The 23,523-nt window shown below is 31.9% G+C and overlaps 1 protein-coding gene across 1 annotated transcript; it reads right to left on the minus strand.

Moving 5' to 3' along the window:
- Positions 1-18,977: 18,977 nt before the first annotated feature.
- On the minus strand, positions 18,978-23,479 carry LOC132753969 (docking protein 2-like). Its single transcript, XM_060744543.1, has 2 exons — positions 23,168-23,479; positions 18,978-20,797 (listed from the first exon to the last, which is right to left on the minus strand). The coding sequence occupies exons 1-2, from the start codon at positions 23,265-23,267 to the stop codon at positions 20,481-20,483; spliced, it is 417 nt and encodes a 138-aa protein (XP_060600526.1). The 5' UTR covers positions 23,268-23,479; the 3' UTR covers positions 18,978-20,480.
- Between the last annotated feature and the right edge of the window lie 44 nt (positions 23,480-23,523).

Here is a 23,523-nt window from a genome sequence, read left to right on the forward strand (position 1 = left end):
ACCTGGTCACGAATTTCATGTGACACCGAGAGCGCGTAGCGCTCGAGGTGTTTCATAAAATTCGTGACCAGGTCTTTCCTAATCAGAAAGATCGATGTACGAGGCCGATATCCAACTTACACACCGTAAAACTATATTGGCTTGGGCAATGGCTGGTCCGAAGCACTTGATGTAATGCACAAATAGTATTCATATACAGGTAAGTTTGTATCAACGTTCTGCTTAAATACAATATATATTTTGCATTTAACTTTGCCCTTACTTTTTAAATAATAAAAATAATAAAAAAGCTAAATGTGCAATTTGTCAATAATAAAGTGAACTGTAATGGAAGGCATGTTATAGAATGAATAGATATGTTGATAGTATTGGACAATGCATATTCTAGGACATTTGCCTCCGGACAGTTTCCCCCAACGGACGATTGTCCCTTTTTTGTTGTTGTGACTTGTCACTTGTCATCTCGTGTATAGATTTTGTGTTTGCCAATGGAAACGTTATAGTTCATTTATATATAGATATATATATGTGTCTTTTTGAATTTCACAAATTTGCGCGAAAGTTTTTTGTGTTTTAAGCACAATGAAATTTCACTAATAGGCGATGAATTTTGGTACATGTAGCAAACAATAAAATATTTTAACATTTTTAAAACAAGGAGGGGGGGGGGCAAATGTCCGTCCCTTCCAAAGACATGAGTGGGCAAATGACCGCCACTGCAAAAAGCGGGCAAACTTCCTAGGGGACAACTGTCCGAAGGGCAATGTCCGGATACCGATCAGACCACGAAAGACTTGCATATATATTTTGTTGGCAAGTGTGAGATACATGAACCGAAACTACATGTATATTTTATATAGCAGATTATATAGTGGTCTAGAATAAAATATGATCGTTCATCATAAAATTCGTATACTAAATCACTTATAACTTTATTAACATTTTAAAATCGTAATAAGTTTGCTGTGATTACTGCTATATAGTTTCATAGATATGAACTTGAAGCGTCCATTTTGTTATATTTGTGAACTTAATGACAGAAGAACATGCACTTAGATTACAATTTCTTGAAAAAATGAGGCGATTAAATAAATGTTAGATATGTCCTAACTTTGATATGCTATCCATTATTTTTAGTCAAAGATTTGATATAGGGAAGCTGGAATAATTGCTTAGTGCATTCACCGATTTTGTAAGACAGGAATATTATGACAATCATTTACAATTTATTTAAATTTTTAATGTTTTATTGCATTTCATGTTTTCTTTATCTGCGCAATTGCAGGTCTATTTTTCACGTGTATTTAATGACCGGGTCTGTCTGACTAGAACAGACCTGTGCATGTGCAAAAGATAGACCTCATAACGGACTTTCTTTTGTTTAAACAGGTCTATCCGAAAAATATAGACCTGTCACAAACAATAGAGGAGGTGTGTAACTATCGAGTGAGTACTTCCCAGTGGGTAATATTTATCGAGTGAATTATTTCTGTGATTTTCTAGTAAACAGATGAATACAAAAAGATGTCCTTTTTTCTCAATTTATTTTCAAACAATTCTTCAACTATTTCAAACTAGAGCCATACAATTTATATCTATTTATAGAATTAAAATAAACAGAACTTTTCTTTTAAATTATGCCAACTGATCAAATTAAACAAAACGACTAGTTGAACGAAAAGTTTTAACCACTGCAACAAGTGCTTCTGGCTGGCGACCTACAACCGTACGTTTTTACAACATTTTTCACAATAGTTTGAAAACTGTTACCTGACACGCTCAATATTCAACCTTGGGGAAGTTAGGTTCAAGGCTTCTATCACGACATGGGTTTTTCTTTTTCTAAATATAGAACACACGTTTTTGAGGCCCTAACGTAGGGTCATATTAAACTGTAATAATTAAGCTTAAAACTGTACCATGTTTCCGGACGCTCTGTAAAACATTCATAACACTTCGAATTTATAGTTTTTTGACCTGTTACTGTCAATTGTTAATAAGTAGATATTATACTTCAATATTATTATTGAGGTTCATGTTTGCTCGTCTATAAATTGAAAGCATGTATAAAAACTAAGTCGTACCGTTACTTTAGTGTGCGGTTATATGCAAAAAGATTAAAAGTTCCTGCAATTTCACAGGTAAAATGTTTTTCTGTCTGACGTTGAAACATCATCATATGCGTTGATTTTTATTTTAATACCATAGGAAGTCTGAATTGTTATGTTTATTATACGAATCTTTATGTCTTTTATCGACATGAGATTCGTTACGGCCCGGTTTTAAAATAAAAGGAAACTAACATGATATAATTTTTAGTTCTTTATCAGTAATTTGATAGTTATCCTTTTAGTACTTCGAAATTGTTATCATTTCATCTCTGATAAAAATACAAATGATATTCATATCAATTTCACAGATGAAAGTATCACATATAATACACATAAAAACATTGACACGTGAATGTAACATTTATTCCTCTTTGTACAGCCAGGGTTTACATTTGCAACAGTACCAGTCACTCTTCTCTTCCATACTCTCTCTTAAACATTCTCTCTCCTTCATACTTAGACATTCTTCATGGTACCATTTCTCACACATACTCTCATCACAACCATACCACATCACACCATTTAACTCGTCATTAATTCGACCTCTCTCTCCCCACACACTCCACATGTAAATTTTCTATTCGCCAAGCGTCCACACACAGCTCTCCTAATTTGCTCATCTTTCTTCTGTCTTTCTCTACGTTCCCTCTCTTCTGTCTTTTTCTGTTTCTTCTGTTGTCTTTCTTCAATGTCCCTTTCTTTCTGTTCCTTTCGTAATTCTTTTAGTTTAAGCCTTTCTTCTTTTGCCTTCTCCAATTTTCTGGCAGACTCTTCCTTTTCCTGAAACATCCATATACCCTTAATATTACTTTTTCGATCAGCAAAATTACTTTAACGTTTGTTTCACTGTAAAAATGGCACTAAGATACGCACAGTCAAATACTTAACAAATTATAGTGCTATAGGTACCAACAGCTCTCGATCTGTGTTCCATTCCGTCAGTATCTCTATAAGAGAAGTCAGGTAAGTAGGAAGGTGGTAAGTATTGAACTTTGCTTTTAGAACAATGGAAGTAAAATATATACTTGAAAATACACACTGATAGATATAACACTAAAACAATATATCTATAACGTAAATATCTATAAACATCAATTTTTTGTTATAATAACGCCGTGAAAAATTATAAAACATTTCACAAAGCATTTTATCTCTGTAAAATCGATTTCTGTTATGTCATTATAGTTAAGATATTTTTAATGCAATAAACTAATATATGATTTAGAATAGATAATTTTAAATGTTTAAGTATCTATTCATCGCTAATGACACGCCCCTCTGCCACAACCCGGGATTTTTTGGTCGGATTTACTTTCATTTGGGCATTACATGGAGGGATCAAGATTTGTGCCATAGATGCAGGAATAAGTCCTTGGTTTATCAATGGGTTTACCAGGAAGGAGCCACACGATCCACATGTTCGCATATTAGCACTCTCAGTTTTACCGGCTGAAAAAATATTAATGCAGTATATTATTTATGAACAAGTCCGGAGGAACCGAACATTATGAATGACAACAAATATTTAAAACATAATTATATTCAAGTACAATAGATACATGAGTGTATTGAATATTTTACCTACACGGATAGTTCATTTGTACAGAAGTGAAATGTCAGAAAAAACACTTACTTTCTACATTTCTTCGCACGAAAGTTGGTGGTATAAGTTGACTTTTGTCGATTGCCTGCGGGTCAAATGGGATGATGCCCGTGCACTCCTCTTCAGTGGTGCATTAACCTGTTATTTATTTATTTTGATTATTTACAGCCAAACATTAAATACAATCCAAAACTGTATAATTATTACGAAAATAATTATAATAATAATAATTTTTATTATTTACAGCTTAACATTAAATCGCTTCACAACTGTATAATTATTCGAAAATGAAACAAAATTGAAATACTTTACGTGATTTGTTCTACATAAGGAGAAAGCATTATTAAGACAAATACATGTATATTCTTAATATATATCAAACTTTCACATCTAATGGTTGCAATATATGTGTTGTATGTGCAGGCATTCCAACCAATATTACGTTGTTTGCACGAGCTGTCTCCACTCATTGCAGTGTCACATGAGAGTCATGATTATTTAGTATTAAAAGAACGGGTCTTTCTCTGCCGCAGTTCAAGAGAAAAATTCTTTAAAACCACGACAGAAAAAGTTCCCGTCCATATACAGTTATACCCAGACATAATTGTACCGAAAATCCACGAGTCTGGAATACCTTCAGTGAAATATCGATGCGGGTAGGATTCCTGTAAAATAATACAAAATGGAATAGAATAAATGATGAATTAGTATTTTCATTTACATTAATCAGTCATTTTAATCTTTATATCAATGATAAGTGGCTAAAATGAAATGTATATTTACTATATTAATAATCATTGGCGGCAGTATTTTTCCATCTCCGCATATACAGAGATTCGCCGTGACGTGGTCATTTCTGATGTTTTTATTTGTGAAAACGTGTCCCTGTTTTGGCCCGAGCACTTTTGTCCGCGACCGTTCTTTCCCCGACCACCCAGTTTCATCAACATTGAAAATCTGAAAGATGAATATGTATGAAATTACATTCGAACGACAGAACATTTATTTATTGTCTTCAGTGCGGGTTAATATCAATAATCGTGATGAATAATTCAAATGAAAATTAGCTAGGAATAGTTAAAATACCTGTGACTCTTTATTTTTCAGGTCATTTTCGACTAGAATCGATTCCAGAAGGTTGAACCAACCATCGATGGTTTTTTAGCTTGACATCCGTGCTCTTGATTTATCAAGATTTTCAGGCGTTCTTTCTGAAAGCATCGGGTTTTTACAAATATCGATTACACTGAGGGTGAAGACTGGGAAAATGTATTGCGCTCCTTTATTCGTGACAAACTTGAAATCAGAGAGGAGATTCAATTTGAACGTGTTCATCGTTCTAGACCATACTCAAGCAAATATGTCAGATTTGACAAGGGAGGTAAACCAATTCCCCGACCCATCATTGCTAAGTTTAGTTTCTTTAAGGACAGGGAGAGAGTTCGTAAATCGGGACGATTTCTTAAGGGCACAAACTTTGGTATACATGAACAATTCCCGGAGGAGATTGAGGATAAACGTCGCCCATTGTACCCGATACTACGACAAGCAAGGAGGGAAAAGAAAAAGGCGGTTTTGGTCAAGGATAAGTTATACGTTGAAGGAGAGGAAGTCAAAGCTGATGCCTACCATATTAAGAACAAAGGCCAAAGAAATCAACCAAACACCGACGGACCACATTCACAGGTGTCAGCATAGGCTTGCCATGGTGGCAATTCAAAATCTATTTCATTTTGTAGTATAAATGTTTGTGGGTTATGCTCAAAAAGCACTATACCAGAATTTCAATCGTATCTTTCATCTTTTGATATAATTTCGTGCTGTGAAACACATCTTGATGATCTTGATGTCATAAATTTTGAAAATTACTATTGTATTTTTAAAAATCGGAAACAAAGAGTTGCTAGGAAGTCTGGAGGCATTGCGAGTTTTGTTAAAAACTTCTTGAGAAAATACTTTACCCAGATCGATACTGAATGTGAATATGTTTAGTGGTTTAAATTATCAAAATGTTTGTTTGAAACAGATGAAGATGTTATTTTTGGCTCTGTTTACATCCCACCAGAAAATACTAAATATTTCAACAAAAATATATATGACTTGTTTTACACAGAGTATGAAAATTTCTGTACCAATTATAAACATATAGTTACATTTGGTGACTTCAATGCTAGAACTGGTAGTGTTGATGATATATTACAAGTTGATGAAAAACTTTTTGATATTATAGATATTGAATATAACAGTATATTTGATGTAGATATTTTAAACGAGTTGAGAAAAAATGATTTTTCTGTAGAACGTTTTTCAATGGATAAAGTTGCTAATCGTTTAGGAAGAGATCTTGTAGATTTTTGTAAATCGAATGAAACAGTGATTTTAAACGGAAGGTCGTTTACAGATAAAAATGTAGGTAGTTTTACTTGTAAAAACTCTTCAATTGTTGATTATGTAATGGCTTCAGCACACGCACTAAAACTATTTAACGGTTTAACTATAGACGAATTTAACGCATTATACTCTGATGTGCACTGTCCAATCAATTTCAATTTAACACATATTGTTAAACATAATTTAAGGCAGACTTATTCTTCCAATGAAAAAATTAAAGGTTGGACTCAATCCAAAGCAAATGTATTTCTTGACAATATTAACAGTAATAAAGTTGATGATATGTGTAGAGAAATCGAAAGCTGCGAAGAAATTGATAAAGATTTTATTATCACTATTTTTCGAAACATTGAAAATACACTCCTTGTATCTGCAAAGAAAACATTTGGTATACAAAAAATGAAAACAAATATTTCAGATGGCTGTAGACAGCCTTGGTTTGATAATGATTGCAGAAATGCTAGAACGTTATATCATAGATGTAAGCGAAAATACCAATGGACAAAAAATGAACGTAACATGTCTGATTTATATAATTCTAGTAAAAAGTATAAGTATATTATGAGAAAAAGTATTGTCAATTTTAAAAGGGAGCAGAGAAAGAAAATACGACACATGAAAAACTTATCGCCTAAAGAATATTGGAATTATGTTAATAGTATAAGTAAGAAAAAACAAATGACTGATGTTGATGTTTCAGCATTTTATGATTTTTATAGACAGCTTAATACAGATACTGTAGATGCAAATGACAACCCAGAAACAGATTTTCCAAATGTTAATTTTGATAATGGGCTTAATGATAGCATAACAATCTCTGAGATACAAAGAGCAATAGATAAACTTAAGAATGGTAAGGCGGCTGGTCTGGATCAAGTTACTAACGAATATATTAAGGGAAGCAGTACTTTACTTATACCACTATATCACAAATTGTTTAACTGTATTCTAAACACTGGTTTTTTGCCAGATTCTTGGTTGACAGGATGTATTGTACCAATCTATAAAAATAAAGGTAATATTGAAATGCCTGAAAACTATAGACCTTTTACATTGCTTAGTTGTATAGGGAAATTATTTACAAGTATACTCAATGAAAGATTGACAAAATATTTAGAAAGTTATAATTTATTAAATTCAAACCAAGCTGGATTTAGGAAGCATCATTCAACTGTTGATAATATTTTTATTCTCCACATGTTAACAGATTACCTTAAACATAAGAAAACAAAACTTTTTTGTGCTTTTATTGACTTTCAAAAAGCCTTTGACTCTGTATGGAGAGCAGGCGCTTGGTGTAAACTTGTCAAATATAATATTTCTGGAAAGATTTTAAATGTAATAAAGAATATGTACAGTGAAATCAAGTCATGTGTATCTGTTAATGGCAAATTTTCAATTTTTTTTGTTGTTATAGGGGCTTAAGACAAGGAGAAAACTTGTCACCGGTAATTTTTTCTCTGTACCTACATGACTTAGAAAATTACATGTTATGTAATAACGATGTTTCAGTTATACTTGAAGATAATAACATTGAAATATTTTTGAAACTAGTTGTTTTGTTATATGCTTACGATACTATTCTTTTTGCTAAAACAGAACAAGATCTTATATCTGTGTTGAACACCTTTTCTAATTATTGTCAAACCTGGAAATTAAATATAATCTTTGATAAAACAAAAGTAATGGTATTTGGTGATAAAAGAAATAGAAACAGGAATATTACGGTAGATAATCACGTTTTAGAGATCGTAGACACGTATAAATATCTTGGTGTAGTTTTTTCTAAGAACAGACAATTTGCGGTTGCAAAGAAACATATTGTTGATCAAGCAAGACGGGCAATGTTTGGTTTATATAAGAAAATAAGAAATCTAGATTTACCTAGTGATTGTCAGTTAAAGTTATTCGATCATACAATTGTACCAATTTTAACTTATGGGTGTGAAGTTTGGGGTTATGGTGACTTGTCGCTTATAGAAAAAGTGCATACAGATTTCCTTAAATATGTATTACGTGTTAAGAAAAGTACACCGCATGTTATGGTTTATGGCGAACTTGGGCGATTTCCATTATCAATTACTATTAAGAAACGAATTGCTGGTTATTGGTATGATTTAGTAAACAGTAATTCAATACAAAAATTATCGCCAAATATTTATAAGCTTGTATATGAAGATTTTGTAAGAAATGGTAAGGAGTACAAATGGTTATTGAATGTTAAGAGTATTTTTGACGAAACAGGTATGAGTTATATTTGGTTAAATCAGAAGTTTAGTGGTTCTAAATGCTTATTGTTAAAAACCATTGATATATCAATGTGTAACCAATATGTACAAAAATGGCGTAGTGATGTCGACTCAATGCCAAAATGTTTAAATTATAGAATGTACAAAACTGATCATTGCTTTGAACCGTACCTTTGTTTACTGTCAGACAAATATTTAAAACCATTTGTTAATTTTCGATTGTGTAACAATCTCCTCCCTATAGAAAGAGGAAGGTGGTTAGGTATTGTTAGAAATGAAAGAAAATGTAGTCTTTGTAACTCAACTGATATAGGTGATGAATTCCATTACATTTTTCATGTAGTTATTTTGAAAATAAACGAAAACGACTTTTACCACAAATTAATCAACAAAACAAAAATATGTTTACGTTTAGAAAATTAATGAATGAAACAGATCCACAAAAATTAAGCAACCTAGTTAAATATGTTTATGTTTTACTTGAATACTTTAAGAACCCACCTGGCTAGGCACATTGTTTTGTTGGGTTTTTTTGGGGGTTTTTTTGGGTTTTTTTTTATTTATAATCTATAAATATTTTTCTATTTTGCAAAATATAGCATGTACACAATGACATAGTTACATTGTATGTTATGAAATATTGTAGTTATAAATACTTTTTTAAAAAACTACAGTAGTTCATTTAATTTGTATACACAACCTGATTACACATTTAGTAATTTTGTTTATATATTATTGTACACCTCTTATCATATGTAAATATGCTGAGTGTATCAATAAAACTTGAAACTTGGTTACGCTTCAGGAGTGCCCTAAACCATTTATCCGACGGACCTTGTCCAGCATTGGCTGTTTCCCGTCCTAAAATTTTTTAATTCAAATATATGTGTGTTCATTTTTGAATTTATATAAGCCTACAACACACTCTTTAATTTTATAAGAAAATTTTAAAAAGATAATTCAAATTATTACTAACGTTTAATGACTGGCATCTTTATATAAACATGTATACAGTAATTTAATCGTATCGGGTTTCTAATTTACCTTTACGTTTGAGGATTTCTCGTAGCACCTAACCATCGTCCTTGTCATGGGAAACCCCAGATGAGCCATGTACTGGATAAAAGCTACTAATGCTTTCTCTACTTCCGTAGTAAGAAGGCGGGGCATTTTGTCATGTTTACGTAAGATGAGTTTACTTTCAATCTGTCGTGTAGCGTGCTTTTCGGCACTCTAAAATCCCTTGCTGCTGTCCGCGTTTTCAGTTTCTTTTGTTTCTCAGCAGAAATTGCCTTTTGCAGGCTGTCTGCAGTATATTGTCTAGCTTGCATATTAGGAACTGTGATTAAGAATATAGTAGTCATGTTCAGTCGGCATTTAGATATTTCATAAAATAATTAATATTATAAACATTATTATAAACGAGTCATCAATAAAGTTACTTTGTGAACTACATTTTTGAATCACATACACAAAATAAAACAAAAAGCACGGCTTCAGCACAAGGTTATTTAATACTAGTATTTATATTTGCAAATAAAGACAATCCTTCTTTTAAATATAAGGGAGAAAAAGTGCGAGTTACCTCCCTTGAATTGAAAAATTTGGCGTGACCCGTCCCCGTTTTTTCATAATATATATTTGCACAAAACATTATGCACTTTCATATAATGATATGTTTTAGTTGTAGGGTATGTCTGAGTAAGTTCTTATAGCTAATATATCGTTTTGCAAAAGTTCGTCTGCTTCATATGTTCTTATAGTTGACCCCTTTAAACTTGTCCGGGCCTCAGTAAAAAAGTTGCGCATGCGCATTGCGTTATATTTGACTTCCATCGCGAGTAGACAGCGAACTTACAGACAAACTTAAATATTGCATTTTCATCAATTATACTTACATATTGTTGAAGTTGTTGATTTTGGTTGCTGCAGAATCAAGCGCTTGAGTGATCGACAACAATTGATCAAATTACGCGAAAATAAAGCGTTTACGCGGGTGTCTGGATTTTGTGGACGTCCGGATTTGTAAGTCGCAAACCAGTACACATAACAAACCTTAAGTTACTATCTAAGAACGAAATATATTAAATTACTTCTATTTAAAACAATTACATGTGCATTTAAGTCAGAACAAAAGTTATAACACCAAAAATACAAAGTACAACATTCTCTTAACATTAATTTAAAATATTTGACTTACCTAACATACAAAAAAGATGTCCTTTTCCTCAATTTATTTTCAAATTAGTTTCCAACTATTTCAAACCAGAGTCATACAATCAATGGCTCTTCAGAGGAAAGGACTTTACAAAAACAACTTCCATATCAATTATAGACCAATCAATTTTAGTGTACATCATGTGACCCTTAATTCACTTACTTAATTTTAACTAATCAAATTAAACTTCGTGTAAGGAAATTTGAAATCATCCAATTAGACGATTTTTACTTTTTTATAAAAGTATTCATAGAAACCCTGTAAGTTCTCGACAATTTAGCTTTGTAGCATTTACTATCGAAACGTATAAAAAAAGGATATTTTTTTTTTGTTAAATGGATTACAGTATAGGGTTAACGCACGTTTTTCCGTGTTATAACGTCTGCAGAGTCCCGAGGAACGGTTGGTGCCCGAGCCCGATAGGGCGAGGGCTCCAACAGTTCCGAGGGACTCTGCAGACTTTATAACACGAAATAAACGTGCGTTGACGCTATTATAGCATAAAATTTTAAAACAGATTCATGATGTATATTATATACAAAGCACAAACATTAAATCCTTGTGCTTGAACGGTATTTATCCAACTCTACATGTTTTACGTATGCGTTTTATTTTTTCCGGGGCCAACATTTTGGGAACCGAACGAAATTTCGAATTTTAATTGATTTAACAAAGTTTAACTTTGGAGATATATTAACTTAAGAAAAACATAACATTACTCTACCCAAGACAAAACAGGCCCCTCAGAAATTCCTAGAATGATTACAGATTGGTGGTAGAAAAAAGATCAGTGACATCAGCTAGATTCAGTTTCAGAATCGGTTTTTTTCAAGCACGCAAGTTTAAAAAAAATCAGGCATAAAACATTATTCTCTCAAAGAAACATACAGAACATTTATCAATATAAACATCAATAAAACAACGTTTTCTCATATTCATTTTGTGCTTTCCATTTTTGTAAGTTAATCAGGGGATTAAACTGAATGACAGATTCTATTTGTTTACATTGACAACTGTCCGTTTCTAAGAAAGGTTAGCGGCGATGTCTATACGCCGTATTGCCGGCATAATTACTTGAATGCTGCTCGCCGTTTATGCGACTGAGGCCCTCGAATCAATAATTTCAATATAACAAGAGCGCATGACTCTTTGGCAAACAGGCCAAATCGTCAATTTTTTTGTTTGTTTTACTGGGCCCTGTATGTATTGCGCATAGGTGAAACCGGGCTATAACAAGAGCGCGTGACTATGTTAACGCATGGTTTTGGTCCCGTTATAACATGGGCAAAATAGGGAAAAATAGCCGATTTTATGCTATAATAGATTGTATAACTCAGTTCTTAATTTCTGTATTTGTTCTTATGCATTCTGTTATAACATGTTACCGACATTAAAGTATATATTAAGAAATTAAAGCAAAATCAAAATTAAAAGAAAAAATATAAAAATATAAAAAATAAAATCAAAAGTTTTAATGCATAATACCTATTCTATTTCGTCTTTTTTTTCACTGAAAATAAATACATTAACAATTTCAGGTGTACCTTGGTAAGTCCATTTAGTATTATATCAGTATTTTTCTACATAAAATACAAAACGAAACAAATTTTTATACTCAAAACAATAACAAAATATTTGCATTTCTAACTGCCATTAGATATTATTTATAATTTCATGCATATTGTATATAAGTAACTTACCAGTATTTTTATGTATATAAAAAGAAAACACAAAATGTTAACAAAAATTAAACATATTATTCAAAAAATGAAAACATTTGGAATCGATTCGATTATCTTCCTTTCTGCTTTAACTTTTTGCATGTTGCATATAACATCCTATTTATATTATTGTGTCTAATTATACATGAATAGAAAACTTACACATATTTACAAAAACCCATACACCATGCAAAAAAATGACATCAATTTGATGTATGTCTTTTCAGCTTATAAAAGTCTGTATCAATTGTAAGATAATCAATGAAAATTCAAATTAATATTTACATATAATACTTAACAATATTTGTCTGAGGTGGTGCTATCTATACTTACTTTTATAAAGCAATGGGTATAAACATGTATTACCTAGTTTGTAAAGGCATGAACAATATCTCATGTTGAATAAAGAAATAGGCACAATAAGTGGTAGACATAATATATCTTAATTTTCTGGACACAAAATCATTTACCCTGTATTTTGTTTCTATATGTTATGGTTGATTTGTTAGCTTATTCTTTATTTCAAATTCATCCCATGCATTACAATATTTGACTTACCTAATTAAAGTCAGAACATAAGTTTTAACACCAAAAATTACAAAGTACAACATTCTCTTAACAGTAACTTTAAATATTTGACTTACCTAAAATGCAAAAAGATGTCATTTTCCACAATATATTTCAAACTTTTTTCAACTATTTCAAACTAGAATGATAGAATCTATGGCTCTTCAGAGAAAAAAAAGTTAAGACCAATCAATTTTAGTGTACATCATGTGACCCTAAATTCCCTTACTTAATTTTTAACCAATCAAATATAATTTTTGTAATGAAATTTGAAATCATTCAATGAAACAATGTTTGCTTTTTAATAAAAGTATTAACATAAACTCTGTAAGTTCTTGACAAATCAAGTAATGGTAAATGATAGTGTTAAAATTTCTTTTGTAACATTTACTATCGAAACGTCTAAAAAATGATAAATTATCTTGTTAAAGCGATTGCAGTAGATTGTTTAACTTAGATATTTCTATCTGTATTTGTTCTTATGCATTCTATTATAACATGTTAACGACATAAAAGCGTACATTTAGAAATAAAAGCAAAATCAAAATTAAAAAAAAATCAAAAAATCAAAAATAGAATAAAAAATGTTAGTGCATAATAACTTACTTAGTTTATTTGACACCAGATTTGAGTTTTAAATTTTGTTCAAAATAAGAATAACGTCAGAACTTATCAGTTACCCTTAGTTTATGAAGTTCAATACATGCCTAAAATATTTTATGATTATTGTGTGTAAATGTTAATAGTTCTAATATATATTTTTGCATATTAATAAAGTTTTTATAAAAACAATTGTCTTTTGTTAAGAAACACATTCATCTAATAAATTGTTCCATTTTTGAAGATAAATTACCCTACAAGAAATAATTATGCCATTGTTATGCAAGCTATGCTAACATTTCTATAAAACTATAGATAATGCATGGAAAACTAAGAACTGAAATATGCAAGTTACCCAGTTTTACATCGACCGAGTATCTTTCTTAAAGATACATCTTGTTTCCAGATATTTATGCATCACAATAGCAAGTGTCAAGTGTTGTGTGGCAGCCGTGACATGTTGCCGCTTACAATATTTCAGTGTTGTTATAGTTTTTCTGGTCCTTCAGGATAATTGTTTCAAGCACTTTTAAGTTCTGAAAAGTATACTGCTCAAGCCGTTGCTAGAGGCGTGAGGGATTCTTCACTTTTTCATGATCCCTCATGTATAGACTCAATCAAACAGAGTGTTTTAGTAATTCATCAATGAAGTTTTTCTCAGTAAGTACTTCTCAGTGAAAATATTCGACGATTGAGTATTTTTAACCGAGAAATATTCATTGAATGAATACTTATTACTTAGGGATATTTATCGAATGAGTACTTGTGAATTAGTAATATTCATGGGGATGTTCTTCTTACTGGTCAATATTCCTCAATTCAGTACTTCTCAGTGAGTAAGATTCATCAAGTGGGTTTTTCCTCGAGTAGTAATTATTATGGAGTGATGTTTATCGAGTGGGTTATTCTTACTGAGTGATATATATCGAAGTAATATTTATTTATGTATATTAACTTATTTATTCGGCACTTCTAACTTAGTAACATATATCGAATGAGAACTTCTTACTGAAATCATTCTTCCAGGTACCACCTCTTACTGAGAAATATTCATCGAGTGAAAATGGGACATTTACATATTTTATAATATTTTCATTTCATACTTGCTTTTTTATCTTTCATAACTTTAATACACCTCTTATGAATTTGTCTGGCTTTTTTAGTTATACAGATCACATCTCCTGCTCCGAAAGGACATTTTCGACCAACTTGAAAACTGAAAACTGAATTGTAACTCTCGAAACGTCTTATCCAAGAAAACGGAAACCAGTATTTTGTGATTCCCGTGTTCTTATCTTTGAAATAGAGAGCCGTATCTTTTATCGATAGCGTCATCTCCCCTTCCATAGCACACATCTTTGTCAGTTGTGATGGTTCAATGATAACTTGAAACTCATCATCTTGATTACCTATAAAGATGGAAAAAATACAAGAAATCATTTCTACAAAACGCATGAAAATCAATGAAAACTTTTCAACAAAAAAGCCTAGCTTCACATTTCATAGTAGGGTTATTTCAACAATATTTACCAAGGCGACCGGTGTAAACCATGATAAGACGCCATATTTGGGTCTGCTGATCATGTTCTCCACAGTTCGTTATTTATTGAGTACTTATGTTGAAATGTTCAATTAGAATTATAAAATGGTTTTGTCTAGAGAAATCAATTTTAACTATTTAGTATGGTAAGGGCTAAGGTTTTTAGATACCGTCAACCTCTCTGGTCCCATATCTGTAAACACCTATGACAAAATTAGGTCAAGCTGGGTATCTAAGAACTCAAAATGTAAGAAATAATTATATTTCTCCTCATAAAGTGCACTTATAGCTGTAACATTCGTTATTCTAGATAAACATCAATTACCTCCACATGTTGTTTGTGTCATGTCTATAACATTTATATCACTATCTACTTCTGTACTACCAACCTCCACGGAATCATACTTCTCGTGTCCGTCCATCATTTCGGCTACAGGCCCAATGTTTAAATCACTATCTGACCCAATAATTAATTCACTAAAAGATCCAATGTTTAAATTATCGTCATGCCAGCTATAAGTGTCAGCAGAAGAATTTGGTTAAGTGTGTCCAAATGCCTGAATTTCATTATCGGTCTGAGGCAAAGAATAGTTTTCTAATTCAAAATGTCCTGTTGCACCCTTATTTAAATCAATTTCCTCATAATAATCTTCATTTACACGACGTTCACTTGGTTTTTTCAATGCTGACTTTGACTTGTCCATTTTTTAGAAGAAAAATCATAAAGATTCATTTCATTATTGTCTTTGTTCGTCTTTATTGGTGCTTCCGGAGGATCTTTTTTTTTCCAGAATGTTTTTAATGTGCTTTCAGTCACAGAAAAATAGGTCTCGCAGGCAACATCCTCAAGATGTCGAAAATAAATATTCACCTTTTTCATTTTTTGTGTGTATTTCAAATAATCGTTTCATCTGCTATTAGAATCTTATCGTCAATTTTAACATTCTTAGCATCATCAAGAAATGCAAGACGTTTTGAGGAAGTATTTGTTTTTAGGATCCAATACTTGCCGCCGACTTTCTTTATAACGAAACTCTGGCTTTCTTCTTTAATTTTTTTCGTTTCATCGTTAGACGTCATAATTCAGCACTTTGAGAATGTTAATGAATAATACACTTTGAAAATAAGAAATTTGATCGCTTGAAAGGAAAGCAAACAGGTTAGATTTAATGGCGTGGTATGAATAAAGTTGTACATATGACACATGTTTCATCAAAATATATTTGAAAAAAATGAAAATTCAAGTAAAACATGTTCCTTTTTGTAAGTTTGAGGGTTGTCGCAGAAGTAACGAGATAACTTTTGTACATTTAGTAATAATAAGAAAATAATTTCAAAAGAAAATAAAAAACATGGCTAAAGTGCCATATTTTAATATTATGCGTAGAAATACAAGGAATATTAAAATATCTTCATACTAAATACACACATCACTGACTGAAACACGAAGCACAAAAACTTACGCCACAGATGATTTCGCGTGCAACGCCTTCTCTAAGTTACGTAGTCTCCGCCAGTGCGAACACATTTTGTGTGGCGTGGGCCCATTTTTTCTCGTTTTCTGTACTTATTGTAACCATTTCGAAATATATCTATCTAATTAAACACTTCAGAAGACTTACGTGTACCTGCCACCTGATCGTCACACCCATCTTCGGCGGTGGTGATCCTGTAGCTTTCCGAATAGACGAGTCGACATTTGTTCCTGGGTCATAATTTCAAAGACAAAGTTCACCCTGGGTGACTATCCTGTCTAGGAACGCATCGCATTTTCTTCTCTTATCGCTCCAGAAATCTTGACGATGACATCAGTCGCTGGGTCATTTGGTCGTCGATAAGAAAGTCGTGGTACCTATCTAGCGCTTACCTTGCTCATGTTCACATCTTCAAGTATCCGAACAACTGCATCCTTAGATGTACACATGTACCAAGTGCTGAGGCTAAACATTTTACTGTAAACCTTCAGTCCCAGGCAATCTTTTCTCTTATCTGCTTTAAGAGTGTTAATCGCAGATTCGTAGGGCGTCCGCCTCTCTGTTTGTCGCTTATAGACTGACGAACAAAACGTGCCGTTATAAGGTCTTTGTCAGGTTTTTAGTGGGCAAATTTACTCTTGGCGTCATATAATATTTCGTGCGCCGTTAGAAACCTTGGAAACGCTTCGAATTTTTAAGTAAAGAATAAAGTTTCCTTTTAAAAGGAAAGGCTTGCACAGTTGTGCCTTCATCCCAACCCTTTAAAATTGTGTGGTTTTTTTTATTTCAATTTATCATCACATTTTTTTTAATTACGGTATTTGTATATCATAAAGGGTTTATTTAGTTTGGGGGGTTGTTTTTTTTTGGAAATGAATATTTTTTTGTCAAAACGATTTGAAAATCTATTCTCTATTGTATAAAAACTAATAAAGAAAATGATTCAATCGTAAAAATACTAACGTGATACTAAAAGGAAAACAAGTGTTGCACATTTCATTTCCCTTTTTCGCAGCGAAATCATTCCTTTGCTTTATAGACAAGTAAATGCAACTAAAATACTTGTTACGTGGTACCAATTAATAAGCATGTATCAACTGTGTTACACGATCACGAATAGACGATATCAGTACCAAACTCCTCAACAGCTGTTACGTCACGCTTTGCTACTTTAAACTGTACAGATCAGGGGGAAGTAACCGTGGTAGTGGGAAGGTTAATGATATACATGGCTATTTTTAGATTACCTCACGCAAGAAGTTCAGTATATTTAAATATAACTCGATCACCCTTTGAAGACGGGGAATTACTAAGTACTACATGTATAAAACTAATACAGCACAAAAACAATTTATAAAAGAAACTAACTCTTGCGTCTTGAAAAACAATTAAAACGGAACAATTTTCGTTTATTAATTTATTACGGTTTTAAAACAGATAATCAAGTTAAAAATAAGAAATCCTACTTTATTATAAACAACTGGGATTTACCGAAGTAACTAAAAATAGCTTAGATTTCCGGTCATATTACTTCGTCTGATTCGGTAGTATGATGGAATCCGCCCGAATTGTCACGATTGCAATCGGAACTACATCGGCTATTATCAAATTAATCCGGGAAGAGTGAACGGAAAAGGGCCGAAAAGTTGGCGATTGGGCACGATTTTCAGCTGTTTCCCGTTCAATACATGCACCAACAGATGTAAGCAGGAAACCACCTAACCGGAACAAGTTTTCCATATGAAATGGCTTGCAGCCGTGGCTGCAAGCCAAAAAAAAGAATTTCGATGTAGAGCGTTCTTTAATATGGTTTACATATTCAACTATATTTAAGCAGAGAAATTGACACGAGTGAAAGAAAATAAAGTAGTTATCACAAAAGTCTCTTTACTTCTGCAAAAACCCTCGTATATGTGAAAATAATGTGGGTTTTTTGTTGTTTTTTAGTTTTTTAATGTCCTGCTGACACAGGGAAAACACATGAAGAGATTCTGAAGAAAATACTTAATAGATAAATTGTTGTAATAATTGCATTTGCTTATACAGAGTTTTTCCTTTCAATAGCAGGGGCCCACCCATCTCACAAAAAAATATACAATCATTTACAAAATTTAAACTTGAATATCTTGTATAATTATATTGTAAATGTCAATAAACTTATGAAACGAATTGATAAATACCTTTTTATATCTGAATATCACGTTCGATTTAACAAAATTTCAAACACCTCCTTAACTATTCTTTTCAAAATGTCTTGAGAATTGAAAATATTTTTAAACTTTACATGTTATATCATCTCAACTTTACAGATGAATTTGTTCCAACATCTTATTTGTGTAACACATAATAGACAATTGCAAAACAAATAACAATACATGAATCATATCTATTTACTTCCCTTTCCGTAAAAGAGTACATTTTATTGATATGACATGATGATGGTGGACTATTTATGCTTGTAAAGATGAAAAAATATATTGACATTATGTATAGAAAAAAAAAACATTTCTACAGTTGGAATGAAAAGTATCGTTATAGTATAACATTATTGTTCGTATACGAATGTACGAATATAATTAAAATAATATAATTACTTACAAACAAATGTTGGTTAATATGTAATGCAATATAAGCTACATTTTCCAATTTAGCGCGTGGTAATTGTGTCTAGAAACACATACACCTTATAAAGTGATCCATTTTTCAAGATTCATTACCCTACAAGAAATTATTCTGCTATTGTTATGCAAGCTATGCTAACATTTCTATATAACTATAGATAATGCATGAAAAACTAAGAACTGAAATATGCAAGTTACCCAGTTTTACATCGACCGAGTATCCTTTTTAAAGATACATCTTCTTTCCAGATATTTATGCATCACAATAGCAGGTGTCAAGTGTTGTGTGGCAGCCGTGACATGTTTCCGCTTACTATACTTCAGTGTTGTTATAGTTTTCTGGTCCTTCAGGATAATTGTTTCAAGCATTTTTAAGGACTGAAAAGTATACTGCTAGTCGGTATTAGAGGCGTGAGGGATTCTGCACTTTTTCATGATCCCTCATGTATAGACTCAATCAAACAGAGTGTTTTAGTAATTCATCAATGGAGCTTTTCTCAGTAAGTACTTCTCAGTGAAAATATTCGGCGATTGAGTATACTTAACTGAGAAATATTCATCGAATGAATACTTCTTACTGAGGGATATTTATCGAATGAGAACTTGTGAATTAGTAATATTCATCGGGATGTACTTCTTACTGGTCAATATTCCTCAATTCAGTACTTCTCAGTGAGTAATAATCATCAAGTGGGTTTTTCTTACTGAGAAATGTTCATCGAGTAGTAATTATTATGAAGTGATATTTATCGAGTGGGCTATTCTTACTGAGTGATATATATCGAAGTAATATTTATTTATGTATATTAACTTATTTATTCGGCAGGGTACTTCTAACTTAGTAATATATATATATATATCAAATGAGAACTTCTTACTGAAAAGCATTCTTCCAGGAAGTACCTCTGACTGAGAAATATTCATCGAGTGAAAATGCGCACTATTATACGAAGGGTTCAAACAGTATACTTGTGCTATCGCGAGTTTCGTGTCAAGTAAATGAATAAAATAAAAAAAGTAAATATAAATTGAGGATATTAAATGAGTGTAAGTTTCATACTGAATTTATTAAACGAATTGAATAAAATTATATTTCACGTGCTTCTGTAGAAAGCATAATGTTATTTTATTCAACGAGTGCAATATATTATGAACGTACGCGAATTTAACATTGTATCTATCACATACCAAAAAAAGAGACCATTTGAAGTGAAAAAGAACAATTTCATTGACGCGTCTATAGTATAACGCTAACATTTAACGCTTCTTAACACTATGCTTGTGTAACGCAAATGACATCATGTTGAAATATATATATATATATTTTTTTTAATCAAACTTAGTGTTGTCACGCGACGGGATATTTGCATATTTTATAATATTCTCATTTCATACTTGCTTTTTTCTCTTTCAATCCTTTAATGCACTTCTTATGAATTTGTTTGGCTTTTTTAGTTATACAGATCACATGTCCTTCTCCATTCGGACATTTTCGACCAACTTCAAAACTGAATACTGAATCGTCTTTCCCGAAGCGTCTTATCCAAGAAAACGGAAACCAGTATTTTGTGATACCTGTGTTCTTATCTTTGAAATAGAGAGCCTTATCTTTTATCGATAGCGTCATCTCCCCTTCCATAGCACACATCTTTGTCAGTTGTGATGGTTCAATGATTACTTGAAACTTATCATGTTGATTTCCTATAAAGATGAAAAATACAAGAAATCATTTCTACAAAACGCACGAAAATTAATGAAAAATTTTCAACGATGACAGCTTGGCTTCATAATTCATAGTAGGGTTATTTCAACATTATTTACCCAGGCGACCGGTGTAAACCATTATTAGACGCCATATTTGTGGTCGTCGGATCATGTTCTGCACAGTTCATTTTTCATGTTGAAATGTTCAATTAGAATTATAAAATGGTTTTCTCTAGAGAAATCAAGTTTAACTATTTATTATGGTAAGGGCTAGGTTTTTAGATACCGTCAACCTCTCTGATCCCATATCTGTAAACACATATGACAAAATTAGGTCCTGCTGGGTATTTAAGAACTCAAAATGTAAGAAATGATTATGCAATGAGACAAAAGATTTTTTTCACACGTTCAGTGGTGCTGCAAAGAATACTATCTAATAAAAAGTGTGCTTAATATTCGCGTCTCGTTTTTCATCTTTACTCACATGAGCAAATGGGCCGAATTATGGCATCACTCACATATTGTTTAAAAAACTGTTTTAATTAAAAAGAAAGAAATCTATTCTAGTAAAGTCAATAATATGATAAATCTACAGCCAATACAAAAAGACTCAGGAACATAAACCAGATCATTGCATTATTTTATATATCGACAGTCAGATTTCATCATTTTGATTCAACAGTTGACATGCAATTACAAGTAACTACAAGAAAAGCATTGATGCAAAGCATCACAGGGCGTCCAAGCAAGAAATGCAGCAAGTGAAGATGAACTAGTACACATATGATGACAAGATATTCTTATAAACTACCAGAAATGTATATCACTTATGAATGAGCGGACGAAAGACATTGTTCATTATGAACTTTGATTGGCATGCTAGAGATTAGAATATTACTTGTTATTTCTTTATGAGCGTGGTTATTAATAGCAACGGATATACATGTATGCAATCATTTATAATCCATATGTGTAACGCATGATCAACACGTACCACACCTTTGTAATTGTCCCTTATTATGTTATCGCTATTAGCGAAGACCCCCTCTTAAGGTATCTGTTCACACTTTAAGTTAGTAAAAATATGACACTGGTTATATTACCATGTTGATCATGTTGAGCATAATTGTTTATTATACAATAATTGTAATATCTTTTAATTTTAATAAAAAAATACAAATTTTATGAATATTGTTTTCTTTTCTTTTTTGTGTTTTAAGTGCTATTTTAATACTGAGTTTTTACTGCTCTTTTTTATTAAAATTGTAAAATAAATTTTAAGAATTCAATTGTCATATTGACCGACGATTATAAGTCAAAGCTTAACTGGAAAAAGTCAGTAAATTATGGTTTATCTTTTAATATATAATATTGTTTATTTTTAAACCATGCACATGTACATTTGTATTTTTCTTTATCATTTTTTAAATTATCAATCAATTGAATAATTCATAAAATCTAATTTGTAACTTTGAATAATTCCTCGGCATCTTTACTAAACACGGATAACAAATTAAATAAAATGTTTCAAAGTTGATAATGTCATTTTAATACCATAAAAATGTACCTTTTTCTCAATAATTGTACATATCACGGATTTATATTACATATAAATCCGTGTACATATTTATTGTTTTTATCTATATATAGATAAAATGAAACATGCTATTGTTGTTGTTTTTTTTCTAATTGTAACGATATCAAACATCTACTCCAAAACCGGGAGAGACCGGAAATAAACGTGTGGTACTATTGTCCGGTCACTAGTAAATCCCGGTCAAAATAGACCGGGAGAGACCGGTAATTACCGATAGGAGTGATAAATAGATATATCTATAAATAGATTTTTGGAATATTTAGGTCATCAACTGATCTTTCTAGGATACATGTACAACAATAACATACCATGATAACCCACTGTGTACTACAAAATGATAAATAAAAAACCCCGAAGAGCGCGATTTATTGACGGAAAAGGTTATTTCATTTGAAAATGTTTGCATTGCTAAATTCTCCAGTTCGCTATTCATTGTAACATATCACGACATTTCATTCTTAATTAATAATCAAGCACCCTCATACCGATCGGAATGATCGGCTTTTATCATGACCGACTAAAAGGCTCGAGAAGTTGCTGTCGCCCTTTCACAAAATCTGATTTCATTCCATAAGTGCGCCGCGCTTCGGCGCGGACGCCAATAACAAGAAATTCATTCTGGTGAAAGGTTTTAATAAGAAGGCGTTAGTAACGGGATCAAAATTATCATATGTTACGCTCAATACTCAACGGGATCGTATCATTATATTTCTCTTCATAAATTGCACTTATAGCTGTAACATTCGTAATTCTAGATAAAAATCAATTACCTCCAGATGTTGTTTTTGTCATGTCTACAACATTTATATTACTATCTACTTCCGTACTACCAACCTCCACGGAATCATACTTCTCGTGTCCTTCCATCATTTTGGCTGCAGACCCAATGTTTAAATCACCGTCAGATTCAATCTTTAATTCACCGACAGATCTAATGTTTATTTAAATAGTCGTTACAGCTTTTAGTGTAAGCCGACGAATTCAACTGTTTGTCAAAATGCTGCATTTTCTTATCGTCCCGGGGCAAAGGGTCGTTAACTAATTTAAAATGTTCTGTTTCACCTTCATCTAAATTTATTTCCTCAAAAATCTATTCAGGGCGTGCACTTGGGAATTTTTTCATTTT

This window comes from Ruditapes philippinarum, unplaced genomic scaffold (genome assembly GCF_026571515.1).
Source record: "Ruditapes philippinarum isolate M1 unplaced genomic scaffold, ASM2657151v2 ctg3338_1_1_1_1, whole genome shotgun sequence".
In the NCBI taxonomy this organism is placed as follows: domain Eukaryota; kingdom Metazoa; phylum Mollusca; class Bivalvia; order Venerida; family Veneridae; genus Ruditapes; species Ruditapes philippinarum.

Coding starts and splice junctions, on each gene's coding strand:
- LOC132753969 (XM_060744543.1), bottom strand. CDS start 23,267: ATGATGGAAGGACACGAGAAGTATGATTCCGTGGAGGTTGGTAGTACG. Junction 20,798..23,167: donor GACAAAAACAACATCTGGAG/GTAATTGATTTT, acceptor TCATCTTTATAG/GAAATCAACATGATAAGTTT.